Source organism: Rhinolophus hipposideros (assembly GCF_964194185.1).
Source record: "Rhinolophus hipposideros genome assembly, chromosome: 11".
Taxonomy (NCBI): Eukaryota; Metazoa; Chordata; class Mammalia; order Chiroptera; family Rhinolophidae; genus Rhinolophus; species Rhinolophus hipposideros.
This window is the reverse complement of record NC_138057.1, coordinates 6,389,966-6,412,059: the sequence shown is the minus strand read 5'-3', so window position 1 is coordinate 6,412,059 and position 22,094 is coordinate 6,389,966. Positions and strand designations below refer to the sequence as shown.

General features: G+C 44.8%; 1 protein-coding gene across 3 annotated transcripts in view; it reads left to right on the top strand.

Moving 5' to 3' along the window:
• FAM120A (family with sequence similarity 120 member A) overlaps positions 1-22,094 on the top strand; it is a 103,194-nt gene that overhangs the window by 35,723 nt on the left and 45,377 nt on the right. For all 3 annotated transcript variants that reach the window (XM_081066536.1, XM_081066535.1, XM_081066534.1), the window contains exons 4-7: positions 3,034-3,162; positions 3,841-3,937; positions 16,109-16,206; positions 16,448-16,728. In XM_081066536.1, coding sequence (XP_080922662.1) covers positions 3,034-3,162; positions 3,841-3,937; positions 16,109-16,206; positions 16,448-16,728 — 605 coding nt within the window. The remainder of the gene's footprint in view (positions 1-3,033; positions 3,163-3,840; positions 3,938-16,108; positions 16,207-16,447; positions 16,729-22,094) is intronic.

Sequence of the window (22,094 nt, the reverse complement as noted above, 5' to 3'; positions counted from 1 at the left end):
GCTCCAAATTTTTGTTTCTTTACTTGCAAAGCAAATAACTAACAACCGAAATTGCCACAAAGTGCCATAAAAAGGCAATTGATTACATAATGTCTTTTAATTAAATAGAATTTGTTTTCTGTCTTTAGAGACAGAAAGTACATATGTTTCCAACTTTATTTTAGATATTTTGCAATTCATTTGACTTTAGTTTTTTCCTAAACTTCAACTTTTGAGCTAAAGTGAAAACACAACAGCTCTTAAGAAAAGAAAATAGAAGAAATGAGGCTCAAATTAAAATATTTTGATGTCTGTCTTGAAGCATCAAACACTTCATTTATTTGGTTTGAGTGTTAATTTTGTTTTTATGAGCACAGACAAGGACAGATCCCTGTAACTCTCCTCTAGTTACTGCTGCAACGGGAGAGCCTGATGCTATTCTAGAGTGTCTTTGGGAAGGTTTAGCAACATAAGGTATGGCACTTTTGTGGGTCAACAAGTCTCTGCGTTTTTCCCCCAGTTGAACGTATGTAGATAAATACCTCATGTATATGGTATGTGCGTGCGTGCGTGTGTTTGTGTGCGCGCGTAGATACAGAGAGTCATATTTACAGTGGCCAGGATTTTTAGGGTTTTTATATTTTCTTTCCCCATTTAATTGGTTCTGTTGGCACTCAGTTTATAACAGGAATGGGTGATTACCTCCATATAACCATTGTGGCAAGACTTTAAAAGAAAGTATAAATTAAAAGTTACCAGGAGTGTCAAAAGCTTAATAAATTGGATGTTTGTTTGTAAACATGTCTATACTTAAATGTACTGGGAATCTTATTATGAAATGGAATTCTAAGGTAAGTCCTTTGGTAAACTTTAGTACCATCTGAGTTCATTTCATGTGCTCGTTCTTCCTAAGTAAAAGCCTCTCACGTGCAGTGAGGCCTTCCGTTTGTGCCCTGCGGTGCTGCATGCTGTCTCTCGGGCTTTCCTGGGGTGGGGCCGCCATGCCAGTGCTGCCAGGTTCTGCCCTGAGGACCAGGAAGATGGCAGTGCAATGGGAACTGGATTAGGAAGGCTAGATTAGGAGTGAAGTGGGGAGGCAAGGGGTACGTGGGTATGAGGAAGGAGGCCAGGCCGTGGGGCAGTTGTAAAGGATGCAGGTTTGTGGTGGTTTAATTAGCCATGCTGAAGGATTTAGGGGTCTTTTAATTATAGGATCTGTGCACTTCAGGGATCTGTTAGCCAGTGTCGTCGGGGCTACGGGTAATGAAGAGAAGCATATCCACAGGAACAGAAGCAGCGAACTCATTTCACTTGCAGTGTGTGGGAGTTTGTGGTTCCCGGTGTCAGGGTGTACACCCCTGGAAGAGGCAGCTTGGCAGCACCCCGTTAGTTCCCCACCCCTGCGAAAAGCCCTTTTCGTATTTTGGGCTTTTTATATCCATGTTAACTGTCATTTATTTGTTTTGTGTATAAAATCCTTCTAAAATGACCCGCCTTTCTAGTATTGTATGCAGCATAATTAGGTAATTCTAGGTTTTTACAATGCCACAATGCATGGCCAACTACCCTCAACTGCAGTGGGAGAGTCTCAGGCATGGCTGTCCGGTCCCTGTCCCTATGGTGTGTGCTGAGGGGAAAATGCCACATTCTGCCAAGTGCAGGACACTCGGGGTTCTGTCCTGACTCCATATCCCCGAGCTGCCACCAGCTGGCCCTCCCACCTGCCCTGCTGTGGGACAGTTAATCGCCCCAGAGATGGGTAGTGGACAGAACTTCCATGTGTCCCATACTGGCTGGAACACGCTGTTCCAGGGACTTCTTCACCGTGGGGCAGGTGTGTGTGTGTCAGAGGTTTTCTACTTTTCCATGGGGGGAGTTAGCTTCCTAGGAATGTGTGTGTGGTCTGCATCCATAGACAGCGCTGGGTGTGTGCGGCCCATTACCAGGGATGTGCCTTCCTGGGAGAGGAGAGCAGCTACCCCAACACGGGAAACACCATTTTAAGAAAAATCTGTGGCTTTTTTTACTTTATTTTTTTTTAGAGGAAATTGAATGTAGTCTTGTGCATCTGAAAAGTTGCATAACTTAAAAGTAGAAACATCTATTTTTCCAGATGTTTCTTCTGTTCCATTTACTTAAGTTGAGTTTTTCTAATCTTTTCTTTCTTTCTTTCTTTCTTTCTTTCTTTCTTTCTTTCTTTCTTTCTTTCTTTCTTTTTTCTTTCTGTCTGTCTGTCTGTCTTTCTTTCTGTCTTTCTTTCTTTCTGTCTGTCTTTCTTTCTGTCTGTCTGTCTGTCTTTCCTTCTTTCCTTCCTTCCTTCCTTCCTTCCTTCCTTCCTTCCTTCCTTCCTTCCTTCCTTCCTTCCTTCCTTCCTTCCTTCCTTCCTTCCTTTCCTGTGTCTCAAAACTACACAAAATTATGTTAAAGTTCTAGAGGTCACAAGTCCACAGTGGATCTCACTGAGCTGAAATCAAGGTTTTGGCAGGTCCACATTCCTGCTGGAGGCTCAGGGAGAATATTTCCTGCCTTTTCCAGCTTCTGGAGGTGGCTGCACACCTTGGCTGGTGGCCCTTCCTGCACTGTCAAAGCCAGCAGTGGCTGGTGGAGTCCTTACACCTCATGTCTGAAGCCAGCTTTTCCACCTCCCTTCCCACATTGGAGAACCCTGTGATGACATTGAGCCCGTCTGAATAATTCAGGGTAACAAGCTTGGCCTGAGGTCAGCCGACTGCCCTGGAACATCCCACTCTTCCAGCGGTGGTGGGCAGGATGCACAAGTGTGCGGCACGGAGCCTTCGTCTCTGTGCCCTCTTGTATTTGTATGAGACCCCAAGGCTCCGCGCTGCGGAGCTGTGCACCCTGCCCACCACCGCTGGGAGTGGTCCTTCACCTCACGGGGCTGTATTTCAGCAACTGAAAGGGAGATCCAGTGTTAGGGCGAGGCGCTCACAGATGGGTAATCATCAGGCCCGTGGGAGACTGAGGAAACTGCCTGGAGTTTCCTGAGCCCTGGCTTTGGGATTTGCATGTTGACACCTGTGTTTGCCTTCTTAGGTCCGGGCCCACCAGCTGGTCTTGCCGCCATGTGACGTGGTGATCAAGGCTGTGGCTGACTACGTCCGCAACATCCAGGACACCTCCGACTTGGATGCCATTGCTAAAGATGTTTTCCAGCATTCTCAGGTAGAAGTGCAGGCTCCCGGGAAGCACTTGGCACACTGGTGTGTGTCGGGTTTGGAAGAAACTTGAGAGGCACATGCTGGCTCGCCATGTCCAGGGAGGGCTTGCTCGGCTGTCAGGACCTCACTTCGCTTCTCCAGCCGCCCCTCTGGCCTGCACAGAGGAGGGGCTGACGGAGGCCAGTGGGAAGGTCTCTGTTGCTCCTAGAGTCATCGTCATAACTTAATAGGATTTCTAAGAAGACAGATGTATCAAGATGGTCATATGGAATTGTGAATCTCTGACCTGTCCTTGCCTTCAGGTGATGGTCAGGGGTTTCTTCTTCCTTTGTGGAAATTAAGGAATTTGAGGGGCCGGAGTTAGTAAAAGCGGTAAAGTTTGTGTGGTTTCCTGTCTACTCCCTGAGGTGCTAAAACCGCTGCCCACATGTTGAACATGGACAGTGAAGCATCTCAGGGACAAGGAGAAGTTGAGGGCTGCGTCCCAGAACCCCTGTCTCTACCTCCTGCTTCAGGTTCTGTGTCAACTGTTGATTCTCCTTAAAGATTTCAATGTCATTCTAAACTCCTATTTAGCTTGAATGACTACAGATTATTATTCGTGTACTGAATTATAAAAATATGTTGAAATATGTGACCAGTGGCATTCTAATTTACAGAGGTTTTCCTATGTTTGTTTCAGTCTAGAACAGATGACAAAGTTATTCGATTTAAGAGAGCAATTGGATATTATTCAGCGACTAGTAAGCCTGTGGCATTTCACCCTCCACACTACTTAGGTAAGTAAATCAAGGTCTCTGTGGTGATTGCTGACCCTGCAATAACCAAGGAGATTTAAATATTCACCCGATAATCTTATAGGCTTCTTTAGAGATGAGATTTCTGCAGTCATACAGATAAGTGTAACTGAACGTCCTGGGCAGGCTCAGTAGGAATCCCTGACAGTATTGAAGAGCAAGAGGAAACTTAAAGACTTAGGAAAATGGAGGATAAGAGCAGGGCCGTGAGGACCAAGCTTCTAGGTGGTGGGGACACTGAAGTCTCTGTCCCTGACGTGCTCTTTTGTTGAGTAGGCTGGCGGTACAGAAGACCCTCAGGTCTACAGATGCCTTTACAAATGCATGGATGTGTATCTCCCCTTTTGTTGCCTTTTTTTGGCAAAAGACAAAATTTCATGCAAAGATTTGAAATTGGGGAGTAAAACCAATTGTAAGATGCTGGCCTGTAGCCTGCTTGGTAGTGACTGTCATGGCGCTCGGAGAGCACTAGCCATAAGTACTAGCCTCCTTCCAGAGTCAGGTGCCTTTCTTGGGGTCCAGACCAGTAAAGCGTGGAGAAATTGTGCTGCCAGCTGCTGTCCCAGTTTGCTGGCTTCATGCATGTTCCTGAGACTGTCAGAACAGTTAGACTCTTAACCAAGGAGGGCGGGGGCAGTTGACGCAGGCCGTATCCTCTGCTGGCCCAACCCCCGTTGTGACTGCTTGTCACAGGCATCCTTGTGGGACCGGGTACACACTCTTCTGCTACCCTCCCCCCCCACACCATTCATTTTCTTCCCAGCAACCAGAGCAGTGTTTAAAAATGTCTGTTGGCCCATGCCACTCCAATCTCACTTGGAACAAACCAAACTCCCAACTGTCCACTTAGTACCCCACGGTCTGGCTCCTGCTGCCCTCTGCTTCTCAGTCTCCAGGCCCTGGCTTCGTTCCTGCCCGGAATGTGCCACACTGGCTCCTGCCCTGGGGCCTCAGTGCCAGCTGTGGGCCTACAGCTCTTTCCCTGACTTCCTGTGCTTGGGACATTCTAATTTCTTTGATCCAGGCTGCACCGTCACTTCTCTGGGGCCTTTCGGGACTGGCTGAGCTCTGTCAGTCATTAGGCCATCATCGTGGCACCTCACTTTAATTATCTGCGCATTCCTTCACAGCTACCTCCCACTCCTAAGAATGTCAGGACCTTACCTGCCATCTTCACTCTTGTACCCGCAGTGGCAAATATTTGACTGAATGACTTAATCCACAAAAAGTTGTTGAATCAGGAGAGTGAAACGATTGGATGTGATTTAGGATTCCTCTTGGAAGAGGGGGTGTTGGAAGGAGGGAGACTTGATACCAGGTATTATTTAAGTGCAGGAGAGATGTTATAGGGACAGATAAAGCTCCTGGCACAGGAGGTGCCCAGTAGATGCTGTTGAGACAGATGAGAGACAGGGTTCTGAGGCCGTGGGCATCCTGATAACTCCCTTCTCTGTCACAGGTGTCCTGTTTCATTAAAGTGGGACACTTCCGTGAATGTGAAAAGAGAAAGTGTATGTAAAGTGCTTAATGAATGCTTGTTACACAGCAGGTACTGTCACTGTTATTCTTGTAGGAACAATGGCCGGATAAGGCAGTGAATGATGAATATTGAAGGAATGGTCAGAAAGCTTGAAAGGAGCTCACCAGCAGGTTTTGGCGTTTCCTGTATCTCTAAGTGACCTCTGGTCCTCCTGTGACAGTTGTAGTCTGAACAATCATTGTCATGTACTTGGGACTAGAACACTTATTCAAGAGGAGGAAATTAGGAGAAAAAGGATAGAGAAAGACATTTGATTTAACATTTGTCATTGATCTGAGCCGATAGATGAGTTTTAAATTAGATTTAAGTTTGAGCTCCTTAAGAATATGTAATGTTCTATGAGCTGCTTTCATGTTTTTATTAAATCATCAAATGACATTCCGAGGTCAGTATTTTATAAATGAAGTTGACACTCTTGAATTCCCTTGCACTCTCCTCAGTGTTTTATGGAGAAGAGTGGTGTAATAGTAAAGAATTTGGGGTGTTTAGAGTGACATTTTCAGACAAGTTAATGTAGGCGGTAAGTGCCTATAAATTCTTCTCTGAAGCATTTTCTGATCCTTCTGACTATTGCAGACATCTGAATTTTACAGCAAGGGACTCACGAAGCCCTGGCGCAGAATCACAAAGGACAGGAAGTGGGGCGCAGTGTAGAGTTCATGGTGGTTTCTGTGTGGCCTGCAATGTCCAGAGGAGATTGGAGACAGGTTGGGGCAATCTGAAGGAGAGTTTCTGAAGGAAAGGTTTATTTCAGGTTATACACACAGAATTTGGAGCCAGCAGAAACGGATTCATGTAAAAATCACTTTTTTTTTTTTTCTGACAAGTATATAGAAACAAAATAATCTGATTGATTACTTTTGATTTTGCCTGTAGAGTTAATAGAGTCCCATTGTGGAACTAAGCAGAGAGTGAGGACTGAAATGAAATCCAGAGTCTAGAAACAACATGGACTTGGGGAAATGCTTTCTTAGCATCCCAACTTAGAACCCAAGGCTTATTTTTCATACGACATTCTTATAAGTAGTAGGTAGATCATAAGTGGTCTTTTCCAGTCATAGTCCATTATATTATTCTACAGGAAAATATTCAGAATTTTGAACAATCATTATTGGAACATAACTTTCTTGTTCATTAGAATCTGTCTGTGTTAATCATTTTAGAAATTAGATTGTGCATAGAGTTTTGAAGAAATTCCAAAGAATCATACTAGAAGCTTAGAATATGGCTATTGGGAATAAAAATGGGGAGAGCTGACTCTAACCAGCTTTCTAAACTTGGCTGAAATTTTAGGTTCTACCCTAGAACTGCTATATCAGGATCTTAGTTGGCTTCAGAATTATGTATTGTCAAAAGAAAACCCTTCCTGGCTGGGCCCACATGAATTACCGTGTTTCCCTAAAAATAAGACCTAGCCGGACCATCAGCTCTAATGTGTCTTTTGGAGCAAAAATTAATGTAAGACCCGTCTTATTTTAATATAAGACCGGGTATAGTATAGTATAGTATAATATAATATAACATAACATATATGCTAAGAAAGCATATATGGGGTCTAATGTTAATTTTTGCTCCAAAAGACGCATTAGAGCTGATGGTCCGGCTAGGTCTTATCTTTGGGGAAACACAGTAGCTTTGGGGAATGATTGCTTGTCTTCGTGATTTCCTGCTGAACCGGTGGTCCTCTGCAGCTCAATCTGATAAAACCTCAGATCTACACACAGTTATCGGATGGTTTTAGAATTTACAGAAGGAAACTCACATGCCCCCTGTCCCATTGTTATGAGGCCTGATCTGTAGTATGTGGTCCTTTACAGAGTGAAAAGAAAAATGAATGTGTTCCACTTCATACAGTTTTTGCACTGTGTATTCCCCAAAATTATCTATTCTTAGATAGTTTTAAAATAAGTTACAGGTGAGATTTGTATTATTTTTTAAAGCGTTTACTATGTCAGAAACACTGTGTTGGGAACTGGGGATCTAGAGATGATTATAATTTTGTCCTCTCCATTACAGCACTTAACATAAATCTAATCTCACCAGAGACTCCCCAGTCTAAGTAAAAGCACAAGTAAGATATGTCAGAATTGAGTTGTCAGCAATGTTTGGTTCCCTGGTTGAATCAGTAGTTCTCAAACCCTAGCTGTGCTTCAAAATCAATGGCAGAATTTAAAAAATAACAAACAACACAGAAATGCTAGAGGCTACCTCAGGTCAGCACATGTAGATTTCGCAGGCATGAATTAATCCTGGTATATTTGTAAAAAGCCACCCAAGTGAAACCAAGGCCCAATGAGTCTGAAAAAAACATGTTCGGTGTCTTCCTCACCTCCCTCCGTAAAAAGTAGATGAATTCCCACTGCACACCTATCTGAATGGCCCAAATCTGAAACACTGATACTACCACCAAATGCTGGCAAGGATATGGAGCAATAGGAATTCTCATTGCAAAATGGTACAAAATTAAATCTACTCTTACCAGAGGATCCAGTAATCACGTTCCTTGACATTTACCCAAAGGAGATGAAAACTTACGACTACACAAAAACCTGCACACAGATATTTATAGCAGCTTTATTCATAAGTGCCAAAACTTGGAAGCCACCAATATATCCTTCAGTAGGTGAATGGATTCACAAACTATGATACATGCAGGTAATGGAATATTATTCAGTGCCAAAAAAAGTGAGCTCTCATGAAAGCCATGAAAAGACGTGGAGTAACCTTAAATGCGTATTATTACTAAGTGAAAGGAGCCCGTCTGAAAAGACTACATACTATATGATTCCTACTCTGGTGACATTCTAGAAAAGGCAAAACTATGGAAACAGGAAGAAAGGCAGAGGTTGCGAAGGATTGGGGGGTGAGAAAGGAATGAACAGGAAGAGCACAGAATATTTAGGGAAGCAAAACTATTTTTGATGACACTATAAGTCCTTGTAAATTTACATGTCCTTGTAAATTTGTCCAAATCCTTAGAATGCACAAGAAGAGAAAACCCTAAGGTACACTGTGGACTTTAGTTAATAATAAGATAACAATGCTGGATCTCAATTGTAACCCAATGTACTACAATAATGCAAGGTGTATACTTTCTCCTTAAGTTTTCTGTAAACTAAAACTGCTCCAGAAAAAGTCTGTTAAAGAGTAAATGAGCTCCTCAGTGTGTTCAGTTCATGGCAGGCCCTGTCCTGGGTGCTGGACAAGGTGATAGGCCAGATGGACGTCATCCTTGCCCCTGTAGTCGCCTGAGAGGAGGAATCCTACAGGAATGGGAACAGGAAGGTGAAGGAAGACCAACCTGATTAAACTCGTGCTTGATTAAAGCAGTGCCTGCCTCTGATGAAGTTCAAGTTTGGGGGTGATGTTTGATGCAGGGTAGGAGTTTTGCAAGGTGACAATAGGGAGGAAGTATATACAAAGGACATAGCATGCGAAGGTCCCCAGGTGAAAAGATAGGGTATGAAAAAAACCGAAGAGTGTGGTTGGAGCACAGGAAGCAGGGGAAAGAGAGGTCCCGTGATGCTTGTCAGGCTGGGTGTAGTGGCCAGCCACGGCCTTCGGTTTTAGGCTTCACTCCTTAGGACCACAAAAACTCATTGAAGGATTTTTTGTTATAGAAACTTACTTTGAAACTATCGTTCACACAGTGTATACAGAAAATAAACATTAGTGCAATATTAGTCATACTAGGGCCCTCTCCCCATCTCGTTCCCCTGTCCTCCAGCACCCTGAAATTTATATTAATGGTCTTGCTTTTGGTTATTGTGTTTGTGCCCTGAGTACTAATTGGAGCTGTGGAAGTAGGCGGGCTTCCCTGAGGAGGTTTTTCTCTGGAGGACACACTCTGTACAGAGGTCTTGCCTGGGGTCAGGGAGAGGAGGTGGAGCTGGGAGCAGAGAGCAGTGCAGCTGGAGGCGGAGTTGTGACAAGAACAGTTGTCAGCAGAGGTGAGGAGGAGGCCGCTGTGGCACTCACAGCTACCAAAATAGGTTTTAGCTTTGCAGCTTTGCAGCTTCGCTGGTGCTGCTGGACATGGGAGAGGGCAGGGTAGGTGGCCAGCAACTGTCCTCCAGACAGCCCTGTGGTCACTTCCATAAAGGGTGCGGCTTGCCGCGGTGGGAGGATTGAACAGGCTTAATCTGATATGGGGATGATGGAAGCCGAAGGGCGGGGTTGACAGAACCCCTGGTCCCTTGGAGCACAGAAGTAGGGGTTCTGGTAGGGACCCCGGGGGGCTGCAGGGCAGCAGGACTACCTGGCAAATGAAAGATTTATGCAGAGTACCATGTTGAAATCAGAGCTATTGCTACTGGGCAAAGAACAGACTCTACACAGTGAGCACAAAGAAAGGACCTCTGGCTCTCCAGGGTGTTGCAGAATGCCAGGGTGTTGGCAGGGGTGCCCTGAGTCCTGACAGGCCCCCAAGGCTGACCACATTCTGCTAGAGCAGGTCAGAGGATGCCAATTCACAAAATGCCAAACACTGGTGACCGAATGTACAAGAGAACAGAAACCACTGCCGTCCTAACTGCAGTGATGGGACTCCAGCTTCAGGGCCGGGACTCAGAAGGACAGCTGTGCAAATGGATGAGCAGAGGGGAAAGGACATAAATGCCTGCGCTGCTCCCGAAGCTTGACCTCACCCTCCTGCCCTGCAGTCTGGCTGCAGCTGGGCCTTGGGACTATAGAGGGACCGACCATGAACGCACTGCGCCATCACTTGCCTGTTCCCACTCTGCAGTGTGCCTTTGAGACTGCCTCACTTCACGACATAGGTTTGCCTTTTTGTTTTCAAATCTTGTCTGAATCCCACTCTGCAGTTGTGCTGTCATCTACTTAACCTGTGTCTTGTGGTCATCATCTAGAGTAATTTCAGTTGTTTTGCTATTCTACTTTAAAAATTTTTTTTTTCTTTTGGTCACCAGGCATTCAATGTTGTACTGTTGCTACACTTTGCTAATAAGTTTTGAAATTTAACTTTCTTTTAAAATTCATGTAATATTCATCCTTATAGCTTTACTTACTAAGGTCACCCTTTCCAAGGTTCTTAATTTTTTTATGAAAAGCTTTAAATATAACAAAAGAATACGAAAGAGAGTATTATGAGCCGTACTGCACCCATTGAACAAGTGTAATAAGTGATAATGTTTGCTACACATGCTTTAACAAAATACCTGAGGCTTTTCTAAGTCACATGTCTTCCCTCAAACAGGCTTTTGTATTTTCTTACCTCATAATACAGAATAGTAGTGCTTTGATTTTTAACTAAATGCTGTTCATGTCCTGCACTTGCTTTTTTGAGATGTGTCCATGTTCATCTTTTTCGATTTTTATCTTTTTGAAGCTGATGCAGATGGCTTTGATATCAGTGCTTAGGGTCTGACAGGGTAGATTCTGCCAGAGGGAAGCGAAGATGTTATGTTGAGTAGAAGGTCTGCTTACTCTTGCTCCTCCAACCCCAAGGAGATGCCGGCTTCTCTCAGTCTGTTCCCACGACCGATCATTGAGTCTTTAGTGAGCTTATGTTAGTTGATGTGGTATGAAGTGAAACAGGCTTTTTGGTCTTGTGGCTTTTTGAAATGTCATGCTTTTTTAAAAAAAAAACCTGAAAAGTAGTCATTTCTACGAATTGAAAATACGTCTTTCTTTCAGCTGCTTTCTGGTTTAAATGACTGCAAGGCGTGTCTTCCCGAGACCACTTGGCATACTCAGAAGAAAAATGCCAGTGACTTCCAAATAAAGGCCATTAGATTGTTCTTGTAGTTTGTGCTTTTCTAACATCCACAGATGGACAGAAAAAGACGTATCCTGTTTTATCAGAGACTTATGAAACCGTGTAGGTGGCATAAGGTTTAAGTGTCCTTTTCTACTTTCTGGACTTTTACTCAGTCGGTGCAAGTACAAGCACAACTTTGCTATTAAATACCTACGATGCAAACTGATTCGGTGAACCCAGGAATTGAATAGATTTGAAATAAAATTTGGGATGAATCCGTCACTACCCAGACTCTTGCTATTCAAGACTCAGGCACCGAGTGGACTTGGGTGATACTGTTTTCTGTGAGATCCACACATGCTATCCAGGCTCAGGGACAAAAGCTTTTTGGATACAAGGGGTGCTTGTATGAGCCCCAGGCCCCCTTTCAGCCTTTGAATATTCCTGTGCCACAGTCAGGCAGCCAGAGCAGACTTGTCATTGTCAACCCTCTCTAGTTCTCAGAAAATTCTTACTTACATTGACCTGAGATGTGCTTCCCTGCATTTTTTTCCCCATCCTGATCTTGCTTTCTCAACCCCGTACTGAGGTTTCTGTTGTGAGGACTTATCTCCTGGACGGTGGCCTGGGCTCTTCGCGCGGAGCCTGGCTGGCACTGCAGCTCCGGGCAGCCATCAGCGGCCCCAGCTCTGTGCTGCTAGGAGTTGGTGCTCCCTGGAAACCAACAAGGTTCAGTCCTTTCAAAGCTGGGGACGACTTCTGTCTCCTCCGACCCAAAGCCCCTGCCTCCCTGCCTCTGCCCTCCCGCCTGGTCTTTAGTCTGGCCCAACCTGCCTTCGGAAGCTATTCGTCTGGGAGAGCATGGAAACAAATTGCATGAAATTCTTTCATAAACTCTATGTGTGTCTTCTGTAGAATATTGACATTGACTAAATACATTTGACCCTTGAACAACATGGGGTTGAGGCTCTGACCTCCTGTGCTGTTGAAAATCTGCATATAACTTTTGACTCCCTCAAAACTTAACCATAGTCATCCCTAGCTAGGTATCCACAGAGGATACCTAGGTATCCCCCCGGATACCAAAATCAAGTCCCTTACATAAAACGGCATAGAACAATGCATTGTGGATTCTCAACTGCAGATCGAAAATAGAAAATACTGCTTTCCATCCAAAGTTGATTCATTCCGGGGTGGTGAAACCCCGGGATATGGAGGGCTGACTGTGTATTTATTGAAAAATAATCTGCACAAAAGTGGACCTGTACAGTTCAAGTCCATGTTGTTTAAGGGTCAAACCATGTAAATCCATTTCAACATGGTTAATGTAGTTGGAAAATTCTGCCTTGTTTTTTGCGAGCATTGAATACTACCGTGTTTCCCCAAAAATAAGACCTAGCCGGACAGTCAGCTTTAATGTGTCTTTTGGAGCAAAAATTAATATTTTACTATTTTACTATAAGACTGGGTGTTTAATATAATATAATATAATATAATATAATATAATATAATATAATATAATATAATATAATATAATATCGGGTCTTATATTAATTTCTGCTTCAAAAAAACCATTACAGCTGATTGTCCAGCTAGGTCTCATTTTCGGGGAGACGGTAGTATTGGTTGGTAGAAAACATTGATTTATTTAATCTTTACATCTGAATTTTCAAAGCTGTATTTTTTTGTGTCACACTTAGAAATCATGCATCTACCTGTCAGCATTATAGAATTTAAAAAATATATTACTTTGTTACTATTTTGTTTAATAACTATCTGCAGTAACATGCCCAGTAATAGATGAATATTTGTTAGGTTGAGTTAGGGCTGACTAGTGCTCAGTAGAGCTTCTTGGTTAATGCCATTCTTTTTAAAAACTCTCTTATTTGAATTTAGAGAAAAGCTGGACAGCTTCATACATGTATAGTAGGTAACTCAGGGGAATGGATGTGGAATAATGTGTCTTGTCTACTAGATTACACAGCTGACTAAGCACAGCTCTAAGGGCTGCAACGTATGCTTCTTTTCTCTTATTTTCAAAGGGGTCTTTAATATTTAAAAAGTAATTTTTGAATTATGGAAATATTTTCCATTTAGTAATTAAACAGGTTTTTCTCCTGTCCTCTGTCTTCAGTCCGTGTGCTTTTCTAACAAAAGCCTGCCTCTCTAGTGTTTGAGAAAGGAGAATGAGAAACTGGTGATGGAGATCTCCACTTCGCGATCCAGTTGTCAGTTCTGAGAAAGAGGTTCCTGTCACAGAGTAGACAGACTATGGCTCTGCTTTGCTGCCCGAGGACTTTGAGAACAAGAACTGATTTACGAGGAGGCATGCAGTACGCAGCGACAGGACAGGCCCTGGCTCGTCAGGCATTTCTGCAGCCTTCAGAGAAATGTAGACAAATTAATTCTCTTGTTGGACTAGGTTATGATAGAATAGTAACCAGCTCTGTGGATTCTCAAAGGTTTATTTGAGGTCAGTGGTTGCCAGGTGATTTTAGAAAATGTCCTTTCCTTGGAAAGCATTGCTTTTAACTTATAATATAGTGTGGGCTTTTTGGTTTTAAGGAAAGTTTGTGCTCTTCAGGAAGTTCATAGCATATAATGGCCAAAAATAGAGTGAAACTAAAACGCTCATCTTCATTTGAATGGTGAGGGTGCGTAATTGATTTCCTTTCCGTATATATTACTGAGAAGTTAAGTGTGGTAGGTCAGCTGCAAGAAATTGCAAACTAGATTTTTTATAGTGATTTAAATACATTAGAGCTTGAATGGATTTCATGATAACCTTGGTCTAAAATCTGGTCACGACTCAGAATCACCCGAGAGGTGACTGTAATAGTTACCTGTTGGCTCTCACACTCAGAGGTTTGGATCTTACAGACTTACTATTTGATCAGGAATGTCTCATGTGTGTGGTTGCGAGAGTGGGTGAGTGATTGGGTGTGTGCTGCCAGCCCCACGTGCATGTGTGCCAAAATAACCCTCCCCAGCTACTGCCCCACAGTCGGCTCTGTTAGGTGGGAGGTGGAAGCTGGGCTGAGCTTTCCCTTCCTGAGGGGTGGGGGGTGGGAGAGTCATATGACTAGGGCATCTTTGAGATTGAATGGGAGGCACTTGGACATGGGCTCTTCCAAGGGACTGTGGCTTCTGACGCTCATCAGTCCTCGTGGGTGGGAAGAAGTTAACAATTGTCCCGCTCTCCTGGATGGGGTGTGTGCCCTCCTGGGTCCACCAGGACTGAATTAGCACAGGGTCCCCCGGGTTAGGCGGCAGTGGGAGTTCTCTTTCAGAGAACTTTATTGGGGTACTTGATTATTATGTTTAGTTAAATGTGTTTCTTTATCTTGGCAAGTTGGCATGGTAGGTTGTGTGATTCTCACCTGGTGTTGCTCAGATTCTGAGGTTGGAGAAATATTAATACTTCTTCTGGTAAAGAACATTGGTGTTCAGGTATGTTTAGGTTTGATTTTATTCTATTAAAAAAAAAAAAAAAACCTAAGGAAGAGACTGTGTAGCCAAGAGGGCTCCAGTGAGCTCTGTTGTGTGTTTTCACAGTGTGTGTTTTCTCTGCATCTCAGGGCTCATGGTGCCCCCAGGCCTGTCCTCACGGTGACCTCGCATAGCACCCCATACCTAGGTGTTCAGCGTATGAACAAAGCCTTGAGAAGTCTCCTGCCTGTTATATTTCATTAGCAAATACAGTGGTACCTCGGTTTTCGAACGTAATCCGTTCCAGAAGACTGTTCAAGTTCTGAAACATTTGAAAACTGAGGCACAGTTTCCCATAGAAAGTAATGCACAATGGATTAATCCATTCCAGGCCTTTAAAACCAACCCCTAAAATTGCAAATTCAGCATAAATTTTACTATCTAATGATACCATAGATCCATAAAATTTATGGCGTTCGTAAACTGAAGTGTTCGTCAACGGAGATGTTCGAAAACCGAGGTCCCACTGTAATTAATTCCTGATGCTTTGAAGTGGTGTTGGCATCAGGCCACACCCATCCCTCGTCTGGGTGCCGATCACTCGGCTGACTTTGTACAGCTGGCTGCACCCGGCCACCTGTCCTCAGACCTGCAGGGTGAGCGAGGGTTGTGGACGTGAGGTGTGTGGGCCACTGGCTGGGTTGGCTGCTCTATATTACGTCATAAAGCGGATGCAAGACCCACTCCTGACATTGTGTGTGCAGCCGCTTCTCCATATGGCTTCTGTTCTGTCCTTCACTGTGACAGATGAGAATAACGGGAGCAAATGCCAGCATACATCAGAACAGGTTTAAAAAGTCATGTTCTGGGAGAATGCAGAATCCCACGTTACCAATCCTATAATGCATGTTAAAATGTGTCACCTGATTGTAGTTTTGCTGCCAGTGAAAAACCAAAAGTACAGGCAGCAACGACCGCTCTTCACTTTTTATATGTAAAAGCTTGCTAGTAACTAAGACCCTAGGTTGAGTTTAAATAGAAAAATTCTATCGCTTCACGAATAAAAGGGGAACTGTTATGGCCCTATTGCATTCCGTAGTGCTACAGTACCACAGGGATCGAGTTTTGTCAGCAGTGAGCAGAGACCAGTTGGTCAAGAACGCCTGTCCAGTTAAAGATGGACAGACCAGGCGTTTAAGGAACCCAACAAAAGCAAAAACACTACCAGAAGTTAACTGAAAATTCTTGGAAGTTACAATTCTAGCCCCAGTGTATAAAATTCACTACCATAAAATTAAGTCTTCTTTAATGTTAAACAAATTTCTAAAGGTTTCTGAGAAATGGGACCCATGGTGTCCTGGCACCTGAGAGGTACAGGCCAGATGGGACACTGCTAGCCACCGTGGTGTGAAGTGTCCTCCGCTCACAGGTGTTTTATTGCTTTCTCTCCATGTTGACGAAACAGCCAGACCAAATCCATTTGGAATGCCTGGGATAGTGCCGCCGTATGCTCCCCCCCAGATGCTCAACATTCCACAGACCTCTCTGCAAGCCAAGCCCATGGTAAGGCCTTTCCTCCTTCCTCCCACAGCCGCCCTGTCCTGCCTGAGGGACAGCTGGCCTTGACAGCTGCATACGCATCAGATCTTAATGAACACTAAAATAATGTCTTTGGCTCTTGAATTGGTATGTGAAACAGGTGCCAGTGTGTGTTGAGTTAAAACTTAGCTGAGACCAAGTATGCTGACAGGAGCCGGGTCCTGCAGGCAGCTTGTGCACGTGTGACCTCTGCCCTATGTTTCAGGCTCCACAGGGGCCCAGCCCAGGCACTCCGGGTCAGGGTCCACACCCGTACAGCCTCGCTGAGCCGGCCCTTACTTTGGAAACAAGTGGAAAGAATCTGACTGAGCAGAACAACTACAGTAACATTCCTCATGAAGGAAAACATACTCCACTGTATGAACGGTCCTCCCCGATCAACCCAGCTCCGAGCGGTAGCCCCAATCACGTGGACTCAGCGTACTTTCCGGGTTCTTCTACGTCATCATCTTCAGACAATGATGAAGGCAGTGGAGGAGCTTCAAAGTGAGTGGTGGGTTTCTTGTGTAGCTCTAGTCCCTGGGAAAGCTGGCTGACTGGCCCGTAGCACCGAGTGTTGTGCTCAGAGATGCAGCTTATGGCAGGTGGGTGAGGGTGACTCTGACGGGCGTGGGGCTCCTCAGACATAGAGCAGAGGGGGGTGGTCATCAGCCATTTCCACAGGGCTTCCAGGGTAAAAGTCTGTTCTGCCTGCCCGTGGCCTCGGCCGCTCCTCTGCTGGGGTAAGAGTTTTAGGAAAATTGGTCTGTACGACCACCAAACGTGGTGAAGCTGTCTGGTCAAGTGCTATTGAGCCTAACTCTCTCTCTGATTTCTCTTGCTGTTTCCGCCCGACCGCTACCCTGGAAAGCATTTTAAGTTAGATGCCTGTGACTTTCAGGAACTCTGAATCTCCTCTCTTCCTGAGTTCAGCAACTCAAATCCCAACTCAACAGCTCATGGGACTATAATCAAAACACTAGAAATCTGCCAGACCCAGGCTGGAGTTCTTCCAGAGAGGAGTATTTTCAACAACGTGTCTTCCTAAGTAGATGAATTTGCAAATAAGTAATTTGTTAGAATCTGAACGAGGAAGTCTTAAATGCACAGTCTTCCTCTTCCTCTCATTAAATCACCATATGTGTCAAGAAATCTGATTCCAGTAAAAGAAAAGAAAACAGGAAAAGAAAGCGTCTTTCCTTTACATCTGCGTTTTCTTTTCCTGGGTTTGAACTCTAGTTCACGGGGCACATGCCCAGGGCTAGCTACTTAGCTACTCTAGTAATATTTCTGCTGTAAGAAATCTGAGGCCGTTTCCAGTCTTCCTGCAAGTTCTTACTGGATGTGTCACTTTTCACTGATGGTTTTTCCTCTTTTGCCCTTCTTTTCTCCCCCCATTTGTAAAATAGCCACTAATGCCTGCTGACCTCAGCCAGCAGTTACCAAGGAATTTGCTACCATCCAAGGATTGTGTGATCTCTGAATCAAAGAAGTATAAAATGCATAGAATTATACGTGATCCTAAAATTCTAAAATGAAATGAAAACTCATAACATTCAAACTTTTAAATTAACCTTCTGGAAAGAAAATGCATTTAAGATCTACTGAGTTAGAATCTCTGAGCTGGGGCTCAGAAATCTGCGTGCGTAAATGAGCGCCCGGTGACTCTTCAGTGCCTAGCAGTCTGAGAATAGCTGATAGGTGTCTCAGAACTCCTTCCACTCTGGAATTCTAAGGCACCATGAGTTTTCTTTTAAAAACCAGCTCTTGTCAGCAAGATCAAGGTATCTGGATAGTACAGGTTCACCTGAATGAGAATCATTCTTCCCAGACCTGAAACACAGGCAGAAATAAGACACGAAACAGAAGCATGTACTCTGGCTCAGAGTCCTGTGTGGTGATGCGTGTGGATGCCAGCAGAGGCGTGGCTTGGGGCGGGCTGGTGGCGACCCTGTTCCTTCAGGTAGGGGTTCATAGGTGAAGCGAGTGCCCACATGATTTGGCACACTGCTCTGTTAGGAGGTGAATTGAACTTGAGGTGAGTAAGATTCCCTGAGAGCCCCTTTCTTCCTTCTGTGGTGCGGGCAGATTTAGCTCTTCCCTGTTCCCAAAGGTCCTGGTCAGCCTCACCTTCTCTAGAGCTGTCCTCGCTTTCAGTTACCTCTCTCACTTCTGTCACGCACTTGTCCACAACACTCCCAGCTGGTGTTTTCACTGTGTTTTGTGGAAGGGCCTCTGAAAGGTGGACTCAGTGTAGGGTGCGTGTGGGCATCTTGCCCTCCCCGAGATGAGAAGTGCATGGAGCATGTCTGTAGCCGGGAGTCGAAAGACTGAGTCAGGTTGTGTGGCTTAGCAGGGTCTTAATTTCCTTGAATCTGCTTCCCTATTTATTACAGCAAATGAGAGACAGAAGGGTTAAAATTGAGAGGAAGAAGGGAAGAACAAGGAAATAGAATAGAGTGCTTGTACCTGAGACTTTGGTGTCATAGGCCGACCTGGGATCGGCCTTCGTCACAGACGTCCTTTGCTTGTGGCAGGATGCCAAGAGGGGCTATGGTCTTAATTTCAGGATGAGGGTTCTAGCCTGTTGAAGGAGTTGTGTGTGTCTACTTGAGACCATGCGTAGGACAGTATGTCGTTCTTTTAGTTCAAAACCGTGGGAACAATAAGTCAGGAGATGGTAACTTTTGGTTTGGACGTGAATTGACACCCCTGCACCTACAGCATGCTCTCAGGGTGGTCTTGAGGGAAAGAAGTCCATCCATTCAGCCAAGCGACACTTGAGCACTTGCTGTGTACCAGTGAGCACGGGCGGAGGGCAGTACAGACAAGGTATGGTACAGGCGGCTACAAAGAAGTGAGTAGCCTCAGTGGTGAGTGTACAGAGAAAATCCCAGAGGAGAGGAACTGGAGGTGGGAGCACTTCCGGAGAGGCAAGATTTGAGCTGTGGCAGTGGGGAACGGAGCCAGACGTATGCAGGGTGGAAGAAGGGGAGGCCTGACCAGCAGTAGGTCACGTGAGGTGGAGGCTGCATAGAGTCCAGTCTGACTCTATTCTCAGTGTGACGTGGAACATCTACAACATTTGCTTAGAACGCCCTGGGGCTGGAGAGAGTGTACTGTTTCTTTAGAAATGAGTTTGCTCTGAACTGGGTGTCATTGTCCTTGGGATAGAAAACTGACTGGGTGGTGGGGCCATTTTGCTTGGAAATGACTCCAGTCGGACTCTAACAGACTCATCTCCGGTCCTAACAGCTTCTGCTGATTGACTGTAGAAATGTTTGTAGTTGCTGTACTTACACCTTTGACTTGTGCAACATCAGAGGAGGGGGCATGCCACCATCCCTGGGTGTGTCCCTCCCCATCAGTCAGCCCTCATCGCCTTTCCCTGTTCGATGTCCTCAGGCATTTGCATTCCCTCCACCATATTTCCCACAGGTTGGTAAACAATACCAGAATGTTGAGGAGTCTACAAAATGAGTGGTTTCCCCAACAGAAAATCAATGACTTTTTTTAAAGGACAGTGCTGATGGTGATGGAACAGTCCCCTCCCCACCACAGAAAAGCTTCCTACAAATTAAAAAGATAAGTGTTTTAAATGGCAAAGAATATAAACATGCAGTTCACAGAGGAAACACGGGTGGTCAAGAAAATATGAAAGGGTGTTGTCCTTGTTCACGAAGAAAATCAAAAGAATGAAATGTAAAACATAAGATACCTTTTTGAAACCTATGGAATCGGCAGACATTTATTTTTGAAGATAAAGTTCAGTGGGGAAAATGGTAGTTGGTGGGACACGAGGTCTTGGCTCTTCTGACAGGTCCTCTGCGCTGGTGGTGTCTGCACTCCCCGGAAGGTGAGCACCATTAGAGCTCAAAGGTGGGCGTGGGATGCATGGCAGCCACGTGGGCAAAAGTAGAGGTGTGTGTGTCCCAACTCCAAAGAATGTTCTGATATGAAACAAAGTCATGCTCAGGTGTCTTGTGAAACAGCACGTGCTCAGATGACAGCTGGCTGTGAATGTGCCTCCTGGCTGGTCTTTGGGTTCAGACAGTAGCACCTTCACTATGTGTGTGCGGATATATACATATGTATGTACACGTGTGTGTGTATGCTGGGCAGGCCATGTCCTGGATCTCCCCCCACCGCCCCTTTTTAAATATCTTACCCAGCATTTTACCTTCTTCAGCTGGGAGTGTTCAGGTGTCTTTCCCACCACACTGCTGGAATGGACATCCTGGTTTGTTGCTGTCTTGAAGTGGACACATGTCCCTGGGGAGTTTGCAGGTATCTTTGCTGGACAAGGAGTCTAGAGCTGCAAGAGGCCGCCTGCGCACAGCTGGGGCGAGTCGGGTGTCCCCACCAGGGTTGAGATGACCTGCTTGGGTGCCACTGGAGCTGTCCCTTCACTTGCAGAATTGCAGCCTCCAGCTCTCGCTCTGAGGACTAGACCAGTACCTGGGCAGTCATTCCAGACCCATGACAGTTGTTTTGAAGCAAGTAAGAAAGGTGCTGCTTTCTAACTAAATAATTGTTTCTCCTATTCTTTTACTTAGGGTACAATCAATGTATACTTCTTGCTCTGTTCTTGGTTAAAATTTTTTTTAAAAAAGCAGTGTTCTTGTTTTTCTTCTCTTCCTTGCTGGCCTTTGCCAAATGTTTGTGATCCTATTTTTGTTGAATTAAGAATTATAATTGGATCCTTCTGGAGGTGTTTATTTTATATTATTTTCATAGATTGATTGGCTTTTAGAATTGAGGTTGCTAATTTGAAGATTTTAGTTCTTTATCTTTTTTCTAATTACCATCTCATTCAAAGTTATAGAATTGAAACATTAGAAAACACAACATAGGAAATCCCCCATGATCCCACATCTAGAGATACAACTATTTTCAAAACATTGGTGAATATTCAAACACCTTATTTTTCACTGTATAACTAACATTGGTTTTACAATACTGGGATCTTAGGGACAGCAACTTGCCTTTTTTCTTTTCTTCCTTTTTCATGCTTACTCTACTATGAAAGTATATATTCTGATTTACGTTTTACCTGCCCTGAGGTACCTGGTCCCAGGCTAAATACAACTGCAGGTTTTTTCTTTCTGATTGTTACACTATTGTGCCAAATAGTAACTTTACATTTATATTTTCACTTTTTGACACAAGGTAAGATTTCTAACATCTCCTAGGAATGATTTTGAATGACTTGTATGTGTTGGCAAAAATTAATAATCACTGTGCCTGTATGTGTTGTAGCCATCCGCTGATCCATGTAAGCAATTTATATAAAGCTTCTCTGACTCTGAACCATCCCTGGTGGGCGGGGAAGGGGCGGCACCAGCCAGTAGTACGGTGGGAGGAGCTCTGGTGGTGGGTGGAGGCCTGACGGTGGGAGGAGCCCTGACGGTGGGTGGAGCCCTGACGGTGGGAGGAGCCGTGACGGTGGGAGGAGCCCTGGTGGTGGGTGGAGGCCTGACGGTGGGAGGAGCCCTGGTGGTGGGTGGAGCCCTGACGGTGGGAGGAGTCCTGACTAACTTGGGAGAGAAGCCCTGGCTGACTTACGTAGGAAGTCATTCGAGACCAGTACTTGATCTTTTCCTGACTTTTTATGAAAGAACCCAAATGTGTCGTGCTAGCTTAATTCGGAGCCTGCCGAGACTGTACCTACAAGGTGTTTGCATATATGACATGGGACTTCCCTCACCAGGGAGCTCAGACCTTCATGCTCTATAGTACGGGCCACTCTGTCAAAACTCTGGTGGGGGTGGGGTGAGCTGTTGAATGAGAACAGCTGTGAGTCGAGTCCCCATTCCATTCCCCAGTTGGAGAGCAGACAGAAATGAAAATGTACGCACGCTTATTGAACGTCA